Source organism: Leuciscus leuciscus (assembly GCF_965113295.1).
Source record: "Leuciscus leuciscus genome assembly, chromosome: 6".
NCBI classification, from domain to species: Eukaryota; Metazoa; Chordata; class Actinopteri; order Cypriniformes; family Leuciscidae; genus Leuciscus; species Leuciscus leuciscus.
In genome coordinates, this window is record NC_138730.1 from 44,070,059 (window position 1) to 44,087,662 (window position 17,604).

A 17,604-nucleotide genomic window follows, 5' to 3' on the forward strand; every position below is an offset into this window, starting at 1 on the left:
TGACTTGACACACACACACACACGCAAACACACGTCCTCAAATCGCCTTTGAAAGTTTCAAAGGGATAGTTCACCCAAAGATTTAACTAATTACTCACCCTCATGTCGTTCCAACCCTGTAAGACTTTCTTAAATCTTCTGAGCACAAATATTTATTTTAGATATTTTGGATGAAATCTGAGAGGTTTCTGTCCCTCCATTTTGACAGCTACGCGACTGTCACTTTAATGCTTCAAAAACTTCAAAAATAGATCGTAAAACTCTTAATAAACTCTTCATAAACACTGTTAAGCAAGAAGCTCAACCTAACCTGATTGACGCACGAGAATGAATCTCATTAGTTCTAGCTGAAGCTCAAACGTGCTGCGTAACACGAGAATGACGCTCAGTCTTCAGTCACACGATCCTTCACACATTTGAAATCTGATTTGCTGCTCAAGAAACATTTATAATTATTATCAATGTTGCAAATAGTTTTGCTACTTCACTTTTTTTTTTTTTGTAGAATCCCTGATGCATTTTTTAATGAAAAGAAAGTTCAAAAGAACAGCATCTATTTGAAATAGAAATCTTTTGTAACATTACAAATCTCTTTACTGTCACTTTTAATTAATTTAATGCATCTTTGCTAAAAACATTTTTTTAATATATTTTGCATACTTTTTTATTTGAAACAAATAAATCACAAAATCCATTTTTTTTTTGTAAATACACATTCAATTTATTACCAATTTAACACTCTATCATTAGACATCTGACAGTGACTTAATTTAAAACATTCATAATTTTTTTCTTTTTCCTCCAAAGAAAAGAAACATCTGAATTCATAATAACATCTATACAAAGACCAGATAATAGGTACAATAATGGGATTAAAAAGTGTTCTTAATGCAAATTCAATGGCAAAAAAAAAAAAAATGTGTGAGTGTGTGTTGGCTTAAATCATGAGCTTTATCACAAGGTACAACAGCGTCTGAGTACATGCACTAAAGTGCTAGTGTTTAAAGGCATGCATATCAAACATGATATCTGCACAACCGCTGTCCAAACCCCAGTCCACACGTCTCCAAGAAATCTGCACAGGACGCCTAGTGGAATATTGGTCATAATGTGGAACCAATCCTAAAGCATCCCAATATAAAACGTCTTATTTGTTCCAGAACATACACTGATGAATCAATAAAAATATGATCTGGGATGTTGATTAACCCTCATGTTGTGTTCCGGTCAGTTTGACCAGGAGAGGGTTTTCTTTTTCCTGAAAATGCTAGTTAATGTTATTGCATTGGACTAAAACTGACTATGGGGATTGATATTTTTATCAACTTTCAATTAAGACCTATTTTGTATTTCTTTTTGGAACGGACTGATCGTAGGCCTCATTCATCTGAGCTTATGCACCTTGACAAAAAGATCGAATCCAATATTTGGTGATAATATATAGCATATTATGAGAAATTTACAAGCAGTTTAAAAGGCAGGTCATTTTTGACCAAGAACACCAAATTAAGTAAAGGATTTTAAACACAGAACAAGGGTTAAGAAAGCAAATTTAACCCTGGGTCTATGTCTTTTTAACCCCAGGTTAAGGTTCCTTTTAACCCTGTGTTGAGCAACATTGCACACTTGTCATTTTGAAAGAGTGTTTGCATCACTTTAACTGCCTCAATGGTTTGCTCATTAAATATTCATATATTTAAAACAGTTGCATATGCTTATAAGCATTTAGCGCTTTTTATTAAGACCTGATTTACAGACGTTTCATTAAAACAAATGGAATTTGCTTTGCGATTGGTTGTAGTTATGACTGCTTATTTCCAACTAGAATCCCGTGGATATTCCATTAGGGTTTTGTGACTTGGGAAATGTGCATAAAGTATAATCAGTGTCAATATACTCTCCTGTCATCATTTAACATTCAGTTTTACATTGGGTTTTAAAATACATTGTTATGATTGACATCATGTATATCATTCGTCCCTGTCGAACTCGAGTGTGTGGTTTTCTCCTTAAGTTTAATTCTCCTTACAAAGTCTTTTTAAATTCAAGCATCAAAGGTTTCCAACAAAAATGGGATGTACGAGAAAAATAAGAAAATAGTTTTATAAACTATATACACAGAACATAATTTAACAAAGGATATTCAACCCTCCGAAATATAGAAGAAAAGAAAAAAATGAACGCAAATGCATGTAAACTTTTATGCTGTTCTGACAAATATTATTACTATCCAGAATCAGAACATCTGAAAAGAAGTTCGATGTTTTACGACCAGACCAACACATATAAAGTCATATGTATTGCATACATGTACATTGACACACACACGAGTACGGGACCGTTGCGAGGTCACGTGTGTGTAGGCACCTCTTATGGAACACTTTGCGGTGTTTTGCGTCAGTACATTCCAGGTTCTTGATAATTCCAAAACGGAAGTTCTAGAATGTTTTCCGAATGGTTGAGTTCAGCTGGTGCTCACAGGACTCTGCCCTCTAGTGGCAGTTCAATGGTTCTTAGAAAGGTTCTCGATGGTTCCGTCGTACCTGTGGTCCGGCTGGAAGGGGGGGATGGTAAAGGAAAGTCAAAGCATATAATAATGATCACCACCAGGTGACCAGGGGCTTCGCTTTCTGCTTACCTTTTCTTGGGCTTTTCAGAAGTAAAACAAGTATGCGCTCTAAATTCCAATTCTTCAATTCATATTCACACTTGACAACTAAAAGGGGGTTGGGCAAAAGGATGTAGTCTAGGCTGGTTAAGTGTGTGGGGAAACCTCCTGCCCGGGGTCCTCCGTCTCCGGGATGGCCTGAGCCGGTCTGACGGGCGAGGGGAAGAGGAACCTCACTGTGCGCTGCGTGTGTGTGTGTTTGGGTGAGGATGAGGGCGAGTGAGCGGCCCAGCGGGACGGGGGTCGACGGTTGGCGGGACGAGCCGGTCGAAGGAAACAGGAGTCCAGAGGTGGAGCCACTGAGGAACGGGGTAAATCCTGCAGTCAAGGAAGAAAACATGTAGGATTTCAAACTCTGAGCTTCTGCAGGAAAGTTTTTTTTTTTTTTTGTCAAGTTAGTCGGTGATTGGTCTGCAACAGTGTTGTTATTGTTAACAAAAAAAAAAAAAAAATTTAAATTAAAAAAAATGTTAATTTATTAATAGAAATAAGGCTGAAATTAAATACTGGATGAAAAAAATTAAATACTGAAAAACTGAAATAAATACGTTTAAGTTGAATTACTAGAATTACTAAAACTAACATTTAAATTCAAATAAATGAAAGCTATATAGAAATACAAAAAAAGCTAAAACTGATATAAATGACAAAAGCACTTAAACTAAATTAAAGTGAAAACTGATAATCTAAATATAAAAGCTAATTTAAAATATTTAAAAATACTATAAATAAAGTTAAATAGAAATATAAAGAAGTAGAACTATTAAAACTCATTATCGTTAGCTGAAGAAAAATAAAATATATTAGATGGAAATCTGTAACTTAGAAAACTTGAAGTACTAGAATTACTAAAACTAAAATAAAAATGAATTAAATCTACATAAAGCTGAAGTAAAATAAAATATACTTTTTTTTTGAAAAAAGAAAATGTTGCCTTGCCTTTACCAAAATAAAACTAGTTAAAATACTAGTATTACTAAAATTGAAATCAAAATAAATTAAAGCTAAATAGAAGTTCTTAAAAACTAATAAAAAAATGACAAAATCACAATTAAATTGAGATGAAAACTGAAAATCTAAAAATAAATGCTAAAAATAAATATAGCTTTATAATACTATAAATAAAGCTAAATAGAAATATAAAGAAGTTATTTCAAATAAAGTAATATATAAATATTACATGGAAAACTGTAACTTAAAAAAGTTGAAAATATAAAATGTTGCCTTAGCAATGAACTAAAATAAAATAAGTAAATAAAAAGCTAATTCAAAATATATATAAAAATACTATGAAGGCATAATAAAATAACACTGGTCTGAAAGTAATAGTGCTTTTACAGATTTAACATGAACTAAAATCGATAAACATCATTCATGCATTCTGTGGCAGAGAGTGAAGAAGAATATTCAGCTTGTTTTGGACTGAATGTCTGCTTTTGAGGAAATATGCATTTGAGCTTGATTTATTCTAAACAATTCTCTCGAGCGATAAAGCAAACATTAAAAATGAATGCGATTTCAGCGTGAGAGGTGGATATTTTCTGTGGTTTGAATAATTCAAAAACAGGGATTTACTACTGTACGTCTGCTCGGTTCTTGACCGAGACTTTGAAGCTGATACAAGGTGAATTTGAATGGAGTTCTATGGAACTCTGTTTATACACTCCAGTGACATCATAACCAACACGAAACCAGACAACTACAACTAAAAAGAAATCTAGTTAAAATGATTTATGTTAATTGAATAAAATATAAATATTAGATGAAAAAAACAACAACAACTTGGCAACTAACTTAAATAAAATTACAGTATTAAAATTACTAAAACTAAAATGGAAATAATTTAATTAAAATATAAAAAAATAAAAATGACAAAAGCACATAAAACAACTACTTAAACTATAAAGATTGAAGGCAATTTTAAATATTAAAATATTGAATATTAAAAAAACTCAACCAAGCATCAAGTTGTTGTTAGAAGTGAAGAAATGAGACCCAGCATTAGCAGGTGTTAAACGGCACAATCAACACACACAGCAGCCAATGAACCCTACACACACCACTAGCACTGCTAGCATGCTCACGTCCTGTTAACACCAGACAGTACAGTACAGTACAGTACAGTACAGTACAGTAAACCCAGAAAGCACAAGATGTTATGGCGTAGTCTCCATCAGTAGGGCTGCTGAGGTTAAGACCCTTCGAAATGGACAAAAATAATACAATTACAAACACAGAAACACGTAACAGCCAAAGGACCTGAGAAAAATGTTAAGTTAAGTGATTATATATTAATAGTCAAAATGGTAACGCCATCCAAAAAGCCACATTTGAGTTTGATATACAGTGTAACTTAAGTCACTTTAAAAAGTGTGCAAATACTTTGTCTTCATTTAAAAAATTTTTTTTTATTGTTTTATACAGTGACACTTAAGTCACTTAAAAAAAGTGTGCAAATACTTTTTGACTTAAAATACTTGTTTTATACAGTGACACTTAGGTCACTTGAAAAAAAAGTGTGCAAATACTTTTTGTCTTCTTTTAAAATACAATTTTTATTGTTTTATACAGTGACACTTAAGTCACTTAAAAAAAGTGTGAAAATACTATTTGTCTTCTTTTAAAATTCTATTTTTATTGTTTTATACAGTGACACTTAAGTCACTTAAAAAAAGTGTGCAAATACTTTTTGTCTTCTTTTAAAATACTATTTTTATTGTTTTATACAGTGACACTTAAGTTTGTCTTCTTTTAAAATACAATTTTTATTGTTTTATACAGTGACACTTAAGTCACTTAAAAAAAGTGTGGAAATACTATGTCTTCTTTTAAAATTCTATTTTTATTGTTTTATACAGTGACACTTAAGTCACTTAAAAAAAGTGTGCAAATACTTTTTGTCTTCTTTTAAAATACTATTTTTATTGTTTTATACAGTGACACTTAAGTTTGTCTATTTTTATTGTTTTATACAGTGACACTTAAGTTTGTCTTCTTTTAAAATACTATTTTTATTGTTTTATACAGTGACACTTAAGTCACTTAAAAAAAGTGTGGAAATACTATTTGTCTTCTTTTAAAATTCTATTTTTATTGTTTTATACAGTGACACTTAAGTCACTTAAAAAAAGTGTGCAAATACTTTTTGTCTTCTTTTAAAATACTATTTTTATTGTTTTATACAGTGACACTTAATTCACTAAATACTATTTTTATTGTTTTATACAGTGACACTCAAGTCACTTAAAAAAAGTGCAAATACTTTTTGACTTAAAATACTTGCTTTATTGTTTTATACAGTGACACTTAAGTCACTTAAAAAAAGTGTGCAAATACTTTTTGACTTAAAATACTTGTTATATTGTTTTATACAGTGACACTTAAGTCACTTAAAAAAAGTGTGGAAATACTATTTGTCTTCTTTTAAAATTCTATTTTTATTGTTTTATACAGTGACACTTAAGTCACTTAAAAAGTGCAAATACTTTTTGACTTAAAATACTCGTTTTATTGTTTTATACAGTGACACTTAGGTCACTTGAAAAAAAAGTGTGCAAATACTTTTTGTCTTCTTTTAAAATACTATATTTTATTGTTTTATACAGTGACACTTAAGTCACTTAAAAAAAGCGTGCAAATACTTTTTGTCTTCTTTTAAAATACGATTTTTATTGTTTTATACAGTGACACTTAAGTCACTTAAAAATAAAATGTGCAAATACTTTGTCGATTTAAAATACTATTTTTATTGTTTTATACAGTGACACTTAAGTCACTTAAAAAAAAGTGTGCAAATATTTTTTGTCTTCATTTAAAATAAATGTTTTATTGTTTTATACAGTGACACTTAAGTCACTTAAAAAAGTGTGCAAATACTTTTTGTCTTCTTTTAAAATACTCTTTTTACTGTTTTATACAGTGACACTTAAGTCACTTAAAAAATAAAATGTGAAAATACTTTGTCTTGATTTAAAATACTATTTTTATTGTTTTATCTTTTAAAACATCTATTTAGGAATTTTTTTCACTTAGTTTTCTTGTGTTAACGTTCTTTGAAATTAATTATTTAATTATTCATAATTTTTTTGAGCCACTGCATATCAGCCAAAGTTTCTTGTGTTTTGGCACATGAAATTCCACCTCACGTTTGGGATAATAATTTCGGTCCAATGAAAACTCTGAGAGCTTTTTGGATGACTGGTTATTGGTGAGGTCAGTTAATACCAGACGATGGGCATGCGCACACCTACATGAGGACTAAAAAAAGTGTGACCACAACGAAGCACATACAATATTTCCCATAATGCCTAGCGGTGATACAGTGTCTAGAAACTGCGTGGCATGCGGTGAGAGAAATCCCATTAAAATCAGTGAGACGGAAGACTAGTGAGGTCACTGTGAGGTCAAAGGTCGAGTAGGATCGGTGGCACTTACTGCACGGCGAGCACAAGCTGCGTTACAGTCCCCAGGGTGCAGTTAGTAAGACAGTGTGGTTCTGGAGGCAACCCAGAGAAACAGGAGTAAACACACTTGTCAAAATAACACAAGCACATCAGACTCAGGTTAGCACTACATCGCTCTTCTGGCCGGTCCGGCGGGTATAACCTGGAAAAGCATCGCTGTCCAATAAATATGAACATTACAACACTATATAGTAGAATCTCTGTGAGATTAAAACCTGTCCAGGTCATATTTCTCCTCCAAATGTAATAATCATCATCTAATCAATTATAATCAGCATCAAATTGTATTTTGCCTTTAAATTTTGCCCAGTTAACATTACAGCAGTGCAATATAATATAATATAATATAATATAATATAATATAATATAATATAATATAATATAATATAATATAATATAATATAATATTGTAATGCATATGTAAAAAAAAAACATATTTTGTTTGTATTCCTATCAACAATGTCAGTGCAATATATATATTATTTAATAAATTATTTAAATATTATAAATAATTAAAATAAATAATATAAATGTTTTGTTTGTATTGCTATCAACAATGTTATATTGTATAATTATATATATATATATATATATATATATATATATATATATATATATATATATATATAAATACAATATAACATTGTTGATAGCAATACAAACAAAATATTTATATTATTTATTTTAATTATTTATAATATTTAAATAATTTATTTCACAACAAATGGAATATCTGATATATATATATATATATCTGTGTATGTAAATATGTGTGTATATATGTATATACACACACACACACACACACACACACACACACACACACACACACACACACACACACATATCAGATATTACATTTTTTGTGAAATATTGGGGTTGTATAATTTGGGGTGAAATGTGATCTGGACACATCTTTGTGATTTTCACCCTTATATACAGTAACTCTGTGAAATATAGTTTTACTTGTGTAAACTCCTAATCTGTGCATGACAATCGCTTCCATTTAAAATAATTAATAGAGTTCATAAAATTACTAAAGTTTTCTTCTATGGTACTGTATGTATAGTAATATCCATGATGTTTAAAACACAAATCCCAGATGCACACACACTGCTCACAAACAACCATCTTCCTTTCATGATGTTAAAATCTTTGTGAACGTGTCTTTGGCATTAACAGGGCATCATGGGTTTGTGCGATGACGCGGCTCTGTCTGCGGACATGCTTTCATGTGCGGGATTAATCTTCTAAATGGATAGAGTTTGGCAGGCATCAAAAACTGGATACAACTTTATTACAGTGAATTAGAACATCCTGTATCCAAAGAAGTTATGTAAGCTAGTTTCACTGCGAAATAAAAAAACAATAAGCAGCATGTGGCTATGCTACCGTTAGCATTGCAACAAAGCAGCACGCTAAACATGCATTCAGACCTGCATTCAGGCAGCATTTGGAAGCTGGGAATGAGAATTTTTGATACTTTTATATAACATAATTTTGTATTTTGAATTTGCATTGTCCAAAGACCAAAACCTTCAACAAGCAGTCAAATTTATACTGTAATATACAATCCACACACACAAAAAAAAGAGACAAACTAAATGCCTATGTACCCGCAGGAAAAAAAGAAAAAAAATCACAAATTATATAATCTCATTAGTTTCTACTAGACAGCAAATGGAGACATTTGACCCCGGTAATCTCACACGTCTCTCCTGTAGGGTTTCAGAAGAGATCTCAACGATGTCTCAAACTGTGCTCAGATTTGCCAAGACACTAACATCTGAAACCAAAAGTCAGAAATCCTCAAACATTTTGACGAAAAAGACAGGAATGTTACTAAAGGCGAGACACCCCAGGTGAATAGGGTAACAAACTACAACTAATAGATATCTCCATACTTCACCAGTTGATTGATTACATTAATAATTGCATTAAAAATGTGCACTAATTTGGATACATTTCTAGAACAAAAATCTGAACACAATGAAGTCAGGTTCAAAATTCTTGTTTAATTATTTTATATATATATATATATATTAGAGTCAAAGGTTTAAAAAAATATATATTTTGGATATCTCCGTTTATCACTCTATCAGAAAATAATGTCAACATCATTTTTTAGGAATAAAATGTTATATATGGAAAATTATATATGAACAAACCTCTGTAAAAACCTTCAGAATATAGATAAGAATAAAACTGTAAAGTTTGGCGTATGTAAAGGCTACTCAAGTGGAGATTTCTGGCTCAATGTAGGAGGAAAACAGCCTTTAAAGAGATATACTGTAATTGAAATCTACAGACGCGAATAGATAAAGAGCTCTAAAAGATACAGTTAAAAGTGTATTTTGGATGTTTTCTTTCCACTAGTCTGAAACTTTTGAGATTGTGGACTTTTTGGCTTTTCATAACTGTATGCCCAAAATCTCAAAATTGACAGATGCATGAAAAAACACAATTTTCGCCTGTAGTATCTCACCGTAAAAAATAAATATGGTCCATTTTTGATTTCACGTTGACTTTATGTCTATAAAAGAGCAACCTCCAAGCAATGAAATAAACCTCTCAGTTACCTCAAGACATCCAGGTTTCTCTGTGTCTCCGGATCTGTTGGGAGCAGCTGCGGACGAAGCGGAAAGCCTCCTCTCCTCTCTGAAGCTCTGCTCCAGTAGTTTCTTATTCAAGATCCGTGCAGCGTTCTCCGCTAGCGTGTATCCCGGAGGAGCGGACAGGTCCTGTCTGATGCTAATCCCCTCTGGGGTTTTCTCGCCCTGCGCCTCTACAATGAGCTGAACAGGGCTTGGGGACCGGCCCCGAGAGTTCCTTAAAGGCCCCTGTGCAGCACAAACACTGGGAGATTTGGGATCTGATGGCCCTGCTTCAGTGGGACGAGAGCGGCTAGGGGACTTGTTGAACTTCTGCATGGTGTCGTAAGCGACGGGCGTGTGGTCGATGATGTTGAAGAGGCTGGAGAGGCCGTCGTTGATGGTGGTGTGAACGGGACTGTCTCTAGTCGTCGTGGAACGAGCCCAAGCGGATTCATTGTTGCCTTTTTGCTGCTGGGAAGTGGTTGTTGGAGTGGGAGCACGAGTCTGGCCGACAGGTTGCTCTGCTTTGCCGGCGTTTGAGGGTTTCCTTTGGAGCTTGGGTGAGCCGTATTTCGGAGAACAACACGGGCGTTCAAACTTAGCCTGTACGACTGGCGAGTACTGCATTTTCCTAAGGCTCCTAGAAGGGGATGAGATGGGAGTAGAGCCTCCTTTGGGCGTTAGACACCGGTGAGGACTGCTTGTGATGGTGCGAAGAGCCTCCGTTTGCAGTCCCACGCTGATAGTCTGGGTGGTTTGCGTCCCCCGTGTGGTAAAACCATTGGTCTGGCATGCCATGTCCCGTAGCTGCCGTTCCGGAGGGCTGGATCCAGACGCAGATGATCGCATAGCAAATGCTTTTTCCTTCATGTCATCACTCAGATTGCGAGACAGCTCCAGCTCTAATGATGAGGTAAATCCAACCGCAGGGCAAATCAATGGACGTTCTTCAGGTCTAAGTCCTGCCTCCAAGTGAGTCCTAATCTCACATGGCCACGTTCCTCCAAACACCTCTTCTGCACCTCCTACAACCTCCCCTGCCTTTACTTGAGTCACTTTGGAGAACATGTACTCCTGCTCGGAGGTGCTTGGAGCTGAGCGCTCCCCTCGAGCGGGACTGTGGAGGACATGCACCCCAAACTGGTCTCCCCCTTGGGTCGCCCTGAGCGGGAGCATTTGGCAGTACTCAGGGTTACTTATGGTGTTGGTGGTCAAGGTGGCGCTGGTGGTCAGGAACCAGGAGGCTGGCTGGAATGCTTCTGAAGTCGACTCGGCCCTTCGGGATTCGGCCCAGGCCTCCATCCCCGGAGAGGGCATTACTGGGCCAGGAATGGGACAAGAGGCCAGGGAGCTGGTAGGCAGATCCCAACCCTTACTATTAAACTCCTCAATGTATTTGAGGTCATCCGGTGAAAGGGGAGGGGTCACATCGTCCCGTATATGTTCGCCATGCTTGCTCTTATCTGGTAGGAAGGGGGAGCTGTCCATTAAACGCTGGAAGTCGCTCATGGAGCAAACTGACTTCGCCCTACAGAGGCAAAAATGGTTGAAAAGTTACAATGCTGTTATTAAACATTATACCTGCTTCTTGGATTATTTTTCACTCAGCTTAAAGCAATGCATTATGGGATTGATGCAATGCTCAAACAAAGTATCTTATTAAACAACACAATTCGCTGGAATTGTCTTTGCGTCAGGAGGGGTAAATATCTATGTTTGCAGGGTTAACCCTATGTTCCCCTAACTCTAACCCGGGGAACATAGGACCCTTTATCATATGTTCATTATGTGGCATATAAATCTGGGAAACATGGGGACCCTGGAAACTGGGGAACATTGGATTCTGGGAACATGGGACAGAACAAAGGAATGACTCCATTAGGAGTAGGGGTTAAAAGGATCGTAGTTGATTTGTGATCTGTATGGACCAGGCCCCGCGGTTTGGCACGCGTGTGTTTCACGGATTAATTGCTAAGTTTCACCATCAACTCACTTGAATATATACACACAAATTATGCCAAAATACCAGTCTCAGGCAAGTATTATTGTAAACACAGACGGGAACACATGTCTAAAGTGAACGTAAACAGTTAAAATGTGTATCATTATATTGGATCCGTGCATTCGGTCTTAAAGTGACAGCAACCTATTAATGCATGCTGCTGTCTAAGTCATTAAAGTTAATTAAACAACAAAACACAGCTTTAACAAATATTAAATCTATATTTACTTTATACAATATTGTTATTTTACATTTAGGCCTAATTATTAAATGTCTCAGCCTGAAAACACTACAGTTAGACCTTACTTTATTTTGTAATTTGGTTGTATTGTATATCTATCCTTGAAATTAGTATATCTTATTTTTTACTGACTGTTCACTTGTCTTTAGTAATGTTTGAATGTTATCAGTCAGGCTAGTTTTCGCTGTGGTATCAAAGTACTTAAACTGTGATTTAAGGAATAAATGGAAAGCAAAGTTACATTTGCCACACATGCATAAAAAACTGCAACGTGATCCGAACCGTGGGTTTTGTGATCCGTTTAACCACTAATAAGGAGCATGTTGATGATACTATCTCGGTAGACAGCATGCCGGATTTAATGTGTCAGCCCCAAAGGAGGAGGATCATTATTAGAACGATACCAATGGACTGATGAAGTTATCTTTCTTTACTGCTGGGAAGTTTAATCTTCAGCCTCCTGAGATTAAACTGTTCCTTTCCATTTGTAATTCTCCGGAGAGGTTGCGGAAACAGCATCAACATCACAGTCTAAACATAGTTGCTAACTGACACTCAAACAAGGGCAAAGCGAGATCGATTTATCGGTACATTTTCAAAGTGGGACGGTCGGGAAAAGACACTGAAGCTTATTTGCAGTAAACGAAACAACGTTGAGGAGACCTTTGAAAAGGACAATGATAAATGGACATTGGATCAATAACTCGACTCGTACACACACACACACACATTTGTATTTATATATTCCTGAGACTTTGTATTCACACAGTGCATAAAATAAGCAAATTAGCAGTGTTTTCTAAGACCAGCATCACATTTACTCTTCATACTTTGGGATTTGACCAAACCCATTACTCACCCCTAACCCCTACACTAGAGTAAACTTTGGCATCTAACTATTTGTACTATGGAGATGAATGACGCCTCAAATAATCTGTGTTGTTGAGAAAAGGTGTGAGGATGTTACTAAGTGATCAGACTTACAGAAGAGACTCAAGCCATGTCTAGAGGCCAGAAGATCAGGATATTATACAACTTTCAGCATTGAAATATAATATTATTTAGTTCATTTATGTCAAGCTTTGCTATTGACTTCTATATTCCCAAGAGAAGAACACACACACACGCAAACAGAGTGTACCTGAGTAGGCTGCCGCCGCTCTGCTCTTCCTCAGGGTAAATGACAGAATCCCCACTCTCAGAAATCTCATTCAGTGCCTAAAACAACAACACAGTTAAAACATGAACAGAGACTCTAAGAAATACTTCCAGGTTAGATCAGTATATTATTCATCTTTAATGCTATCAGCAAGGTTTTAAAAGGGGGTCTTATCAGTAAAATTTGTCCTCTGATCTTATTTTTAATTGATCTTTTGAATGAAAGACTTTACTAAATAAACTCAAACTTTAAGAACTCAAACTTTCTTTCTCATGTTGATGTATTTCCTATTGAAACAGGATGCTGGAGTGAACTAAAAGCCACAAAACTTTAACTTGAGATTTTGTGGAGCACATTTGAGTGTTGTGATGCAGTCACAATGTATTAATTCTTACTCATTTCACATGCAAAGATGTTAGCCAATCATAATAGAGGTAGTTTGCATACAGTACAGAACTCTTGGAACTATACGGTTATCCGGACCACACGTGTGTCTTTTAGTCCCGTATAGTCCGTATTGTCATCCCTGATTGGTCTTAACCCCAGTGACGGGTAGGTTTAGGGGCGGGGTTAGGGGAAGGCCATCGTATGATTGGTCTTAACCTCAGTGACGGGTAGGTTTAGGGGTGGGCCATCGTGTGGTCCGGATAACCGTATAGTACCGAACTCTTTTACATTAGCAAAAACTAGGGATGTCCCGATCCGATCACGTGATCGGAAATCGGGCCCGATCACGTGTTTTCACACTCGATCGGAATCGGACGTTACCTCCCGATCAGGACTCGGATATATATGTATATATATTCTCATCATTTTTGAACACATCTATAGTTATGCGGTGGCACAGAGTTACGCCGGTTTCACACTGCACGCGAGCGTAAGCTGCGCAGGAGCAGTGCGTATGGTGAGCAGGAGCAGGACACGCGCGTTTTGCTTTCACACTGGCAGCGTTTGTCACGCGCGGCTGAACCACGGGTTGTGTACAGACAGAGTACTCTATAATGGATAAGTTGGCATTGCTTTTTTTTCGTTTTCAAATACATTTAAGAGAAAAGACTTGTCAAGAAGCTTATTTTATTAATAATTTCATTTATATAACTTTTGGTTCATCTTTGTTTTTATTGTTCTGGCAACAAGTTTGTTTTTGGACATTTGTTTTCTTTTTAAATTGCTGTTGGTCATTTGATTGACTGTTTAAAACACAATAGATATCATCAATGCACTTTTTGGATAAAACTGCGGCGTATTTTGGCCATGATCAATGCATTGTCAATTTAATTCAGCGCAAGCGGCGCAGCAAAAATAGACTCTGCGCCGAAACGATCGCGGCACTGCTGCTTCTGCTCTGCTACGCACTGCCGCGCCGCCTCTGCGTGCGGTGTGAATGCTCTAATCTGTTAACATGGGCGGCGGAAAAAAAATACGCGCTGCACGCTCCGATAACGCGTGCAGTGTGAAACCGGCGTAGGAGTGCAGTTCCTAAAAGCACATTACTGGCTTTGCAAACACTGTGGCACTTTTTTTTTTGTTTTTTTTTTGTTTACATGCCTGCCGGGTATTTTAAGTTGAGGTGCTATTTGTTTATATACTAGACTTGTTTTATATTTACTGTTGCACTAAAGTCCAAAAGTGGAATCAATATTACTTGATTGTTCAAGCTACCTCACAGAAGTGCTCTGTTTGTTAACAGAGTTGTTGAATGTTAAAATAAGGTGAATTAAATAAAAAATAAGGAACATCCTGGATCTGTTTTTTCGCTCTTCTTTATTCTTTTTTTATGTATTATAGAAGTATCGGATCGGGACTCGGTATTGGTAGATACTCAAAATCAAATGACTCGGGACACGGACTCGAGGGCAAAAAAACCTGATCGGGACATCCCTAGCAAAAACAACCTGTTTAAATATAAGGGTCAGAAAGTGGACCGATAATGGTCACAGAAAACTAGTGCTGGGATTAATCGCATCCAAAATAAAAGTTTGTATTTACATAATATATGTGTGTGTGTGCAGTGTATAATTATTTTGTATATATAAATACACACACATGCATGTATACATTAAAAAAAGGTGTTATTTATGTATAAATATATATACAGTATATACATGCAAATATTTCTTAAATAAATACATGCATATGTGTGTATTTATATATACAATATAATTATACACTGTACACACACACATATATTATGTAAACACAAACTTTTAATTTGGATGCGATTAATCGTGAAAAAAAAGAAGACACGTTTTTGGTGCAAAAAACCTTGACTGAGATTATAGGTGGACCTTAAATAAATAAAAAATGCATTCTATGAAATGTGCATCATTGTGTAGTGTGAACTGATGTCTTGCTCTGTCTCTCACTTCGTTCAGATGGGAGAACCTCTTTTCGCTGTCCAGACGTGATGGAGGCGGCACCTCGGCCTCGCTCAAGGGGTCCAGCGAGAGGGCGTCCAGAAACAGGCTCTCCGGGGGCCGGTGTCCCTCACCGGGTCTGGTCCTGCCGGCCGGAGTGGCCTCGGAGTCCGAGTGTGAGCGCATGTGTGGAGCGGTGCAGGGTGAGCGTGGAGATCTAGGAGCCTTACACGGGCTCTCCTGAGGGGAGAAGACATGCGCTGCACCTCCTTCTGCTGACTGAACTATATCTCTCTGCATCTGGGGTGGAGGAGAGGAGATATCAGCTCTGTGTCAAACCCTACTGAGCTGTCTAGCAGGGGTTCACAAACTTTTTAGTCAGCTAATGTAAAATATATATATATATATTTTTTTTTTTTACATATTATTTTGATTGTTTTTATTTTTTAAAGTATACATATACATATATATATATATATATATATATATATATATATATATATATATATATATATATATATATCAGTGCTGGGCAACAATTAATTGCGATTAATCGCATCCAAAATAAAAGTTTGTGTTAACATAATATATGTGTGTGCTCTATACTGTGTATAATTATTTTGTATATATAAATACACACATATGCATGTATATATTTAAGAAAAATGTGTTATTTATATAAAAAAAATATATATTTATATAAAATATAAATTATGTATAAATATATATAGTATTTAGATGCAAATTTTTCTTAAATATATACTTGCATATGTGTGTATTTATATATACAAAATAAATTTGACTTTGAGATGCTGAAAACACAGTGCCGAATGTCACATTCAATTTCATTATTAGCCTTTCATCAACTCAAAAACCTCTTGCGTTTTTCTTCACAAACCCCTATTTGGGAAACCCTGCTCCAAGGCACTGACCTAAATGAACCTGAGCGATTCTCACGGGAGTCTTCCAATATAGTTTTGCGTTATTATGTTGCTCAAATAAAATCACATACAAATATTATACTGAACTATTTAGTGTTACTTTCCAGCATTGAACGCATTCACATGTCTTGTCTGCCCTTTTACATTCCGCTTTTCACGTATTGAAATATATAAACAAGTAGCAATTACACCCCAGACCTTTTCCATCTTGTGGTGCATATCCCGTAAGCTGCGGTCCCATTCCTGCCTCTCTTTCTCGAAGCGCTCCAGAAGATCATTCCTCTCGCGGGTCCAGCGCTTTTCTCCATGCTGCAGTTTCCAGCGCAGCTCCAGTGCCGTGCTGTGACTGTCGGCCAGTAGACGGCGCTGTTCCTCCCGTTCCTGTTGAGCCGCGTCTGCAACACCTGCATCTTCATCTTCATCATCTGCGCCTGCAGACTCACCTCTGACCTCCTGCAGCTGCATGCACAACAGCAGAGACATGAAGAAGAGCATTAATGCTTGCATAGGGTGCATGCATATACTTCTCATACAACACTAAAAAACGCTGGGTTGTTTTAAAGGTGCTCTAAGCGGTGTTGGGTGACGTCACTTCTTGTTGACGTTCGAAGTATTGTCAAACAAAACGGAGGCTAGTTCGACCCTCCCTCCTCCTCATCATCCCGTCCCCTCCCCCTCCCTTCCATGCTTCCTGAAACAGGCTTTTCCGGTGTAAATTCGGGACTTCGCGCGTTCCTTCTCCCTCTTCTTTGCTATTTGTTCATCGGAACGTCGTCTCTTTGTATGTCGGCCATATCAATATTCAAGAGAATATAATTCGAACGTTAGTCGTTGTCGTTTTCTAGGACATCTCTCCTCTAGCTAACTTCCCTCTTCATGCTTCTCTCTCCTCCACTCCCCCCCTTCATGTGCACTAACCCCCCAACCCCCACCCCCAAATCATTCTTGTCGGTTATTGGCTGGAACACTGTTTGTTATGTTTCGTGGTCCAGGCTGGGCCAGTTTGTTTTTGTTGCCGTTTGTGGAGCCTGGGCTGTCTACAGAGACCGCGTTTTTTTACAGTGTGTTCAGGGGACAGGCAGCTAGCGGATAGTGAGGAGATGTTTGCTGTATGTGACACAAAATGTTTCAGCCTAAAAAATGCGTGACATCGCTTAGAGCACCTTTAACCCAATTTTG

At 36.3% G+C, this 17,604-nt stretch overlaps 1 protein-coding gene across 6 annotated transcripts in view; it reads right to left on the bottom strand.

Annotated features, from left to right (window-relative positions):
- Window positions 1–700: 700 nt before the first annotated feature.
- The window catches only part of mtcl1 (microtubule crosslinking factor 1), a 101,375-nt gene continuing 84,471 nt past the window's right edge, over window positions 701–17,604 (bottom strand). For 4 of the 6 annotated variants that reach the window (XM_082172907.1, XM_082172906.1, XM_082172905.1 and 1 more), the window contains 5 exons: window positions 16,624–16,884; window positions 15,494–15,784; window positions 13,110–13,186; window positions 9,711–11,253; window positions 701–2,986 (listed from right to left, as the gene is read on the bottom strand). In XM_082172907.1, coding sequence (XP_082029033.1) covers window positions 2,756–2,986; window positions 9,711–11,253; window positions 13,110–13,186; window positions 15,494–15,784; window positions 16,624–16,884 — 2,403 coding nt within the window. In that variant the 3' untranslated portion in view covers window positions 701–2,755. Of the gene's footprint in view, window positions 2,987–7,102; window positions 7,164–9,710; window positions 11,254–13,109; window positions 13,187–15,493; window positions 15,785–16,623; window positions 16,885–17,604 lie in introns of all 6 variants that reach the window. The other 2 variants (XM_082172908.1, XM_082172904.1) reach the window with 2 other exon arrangements.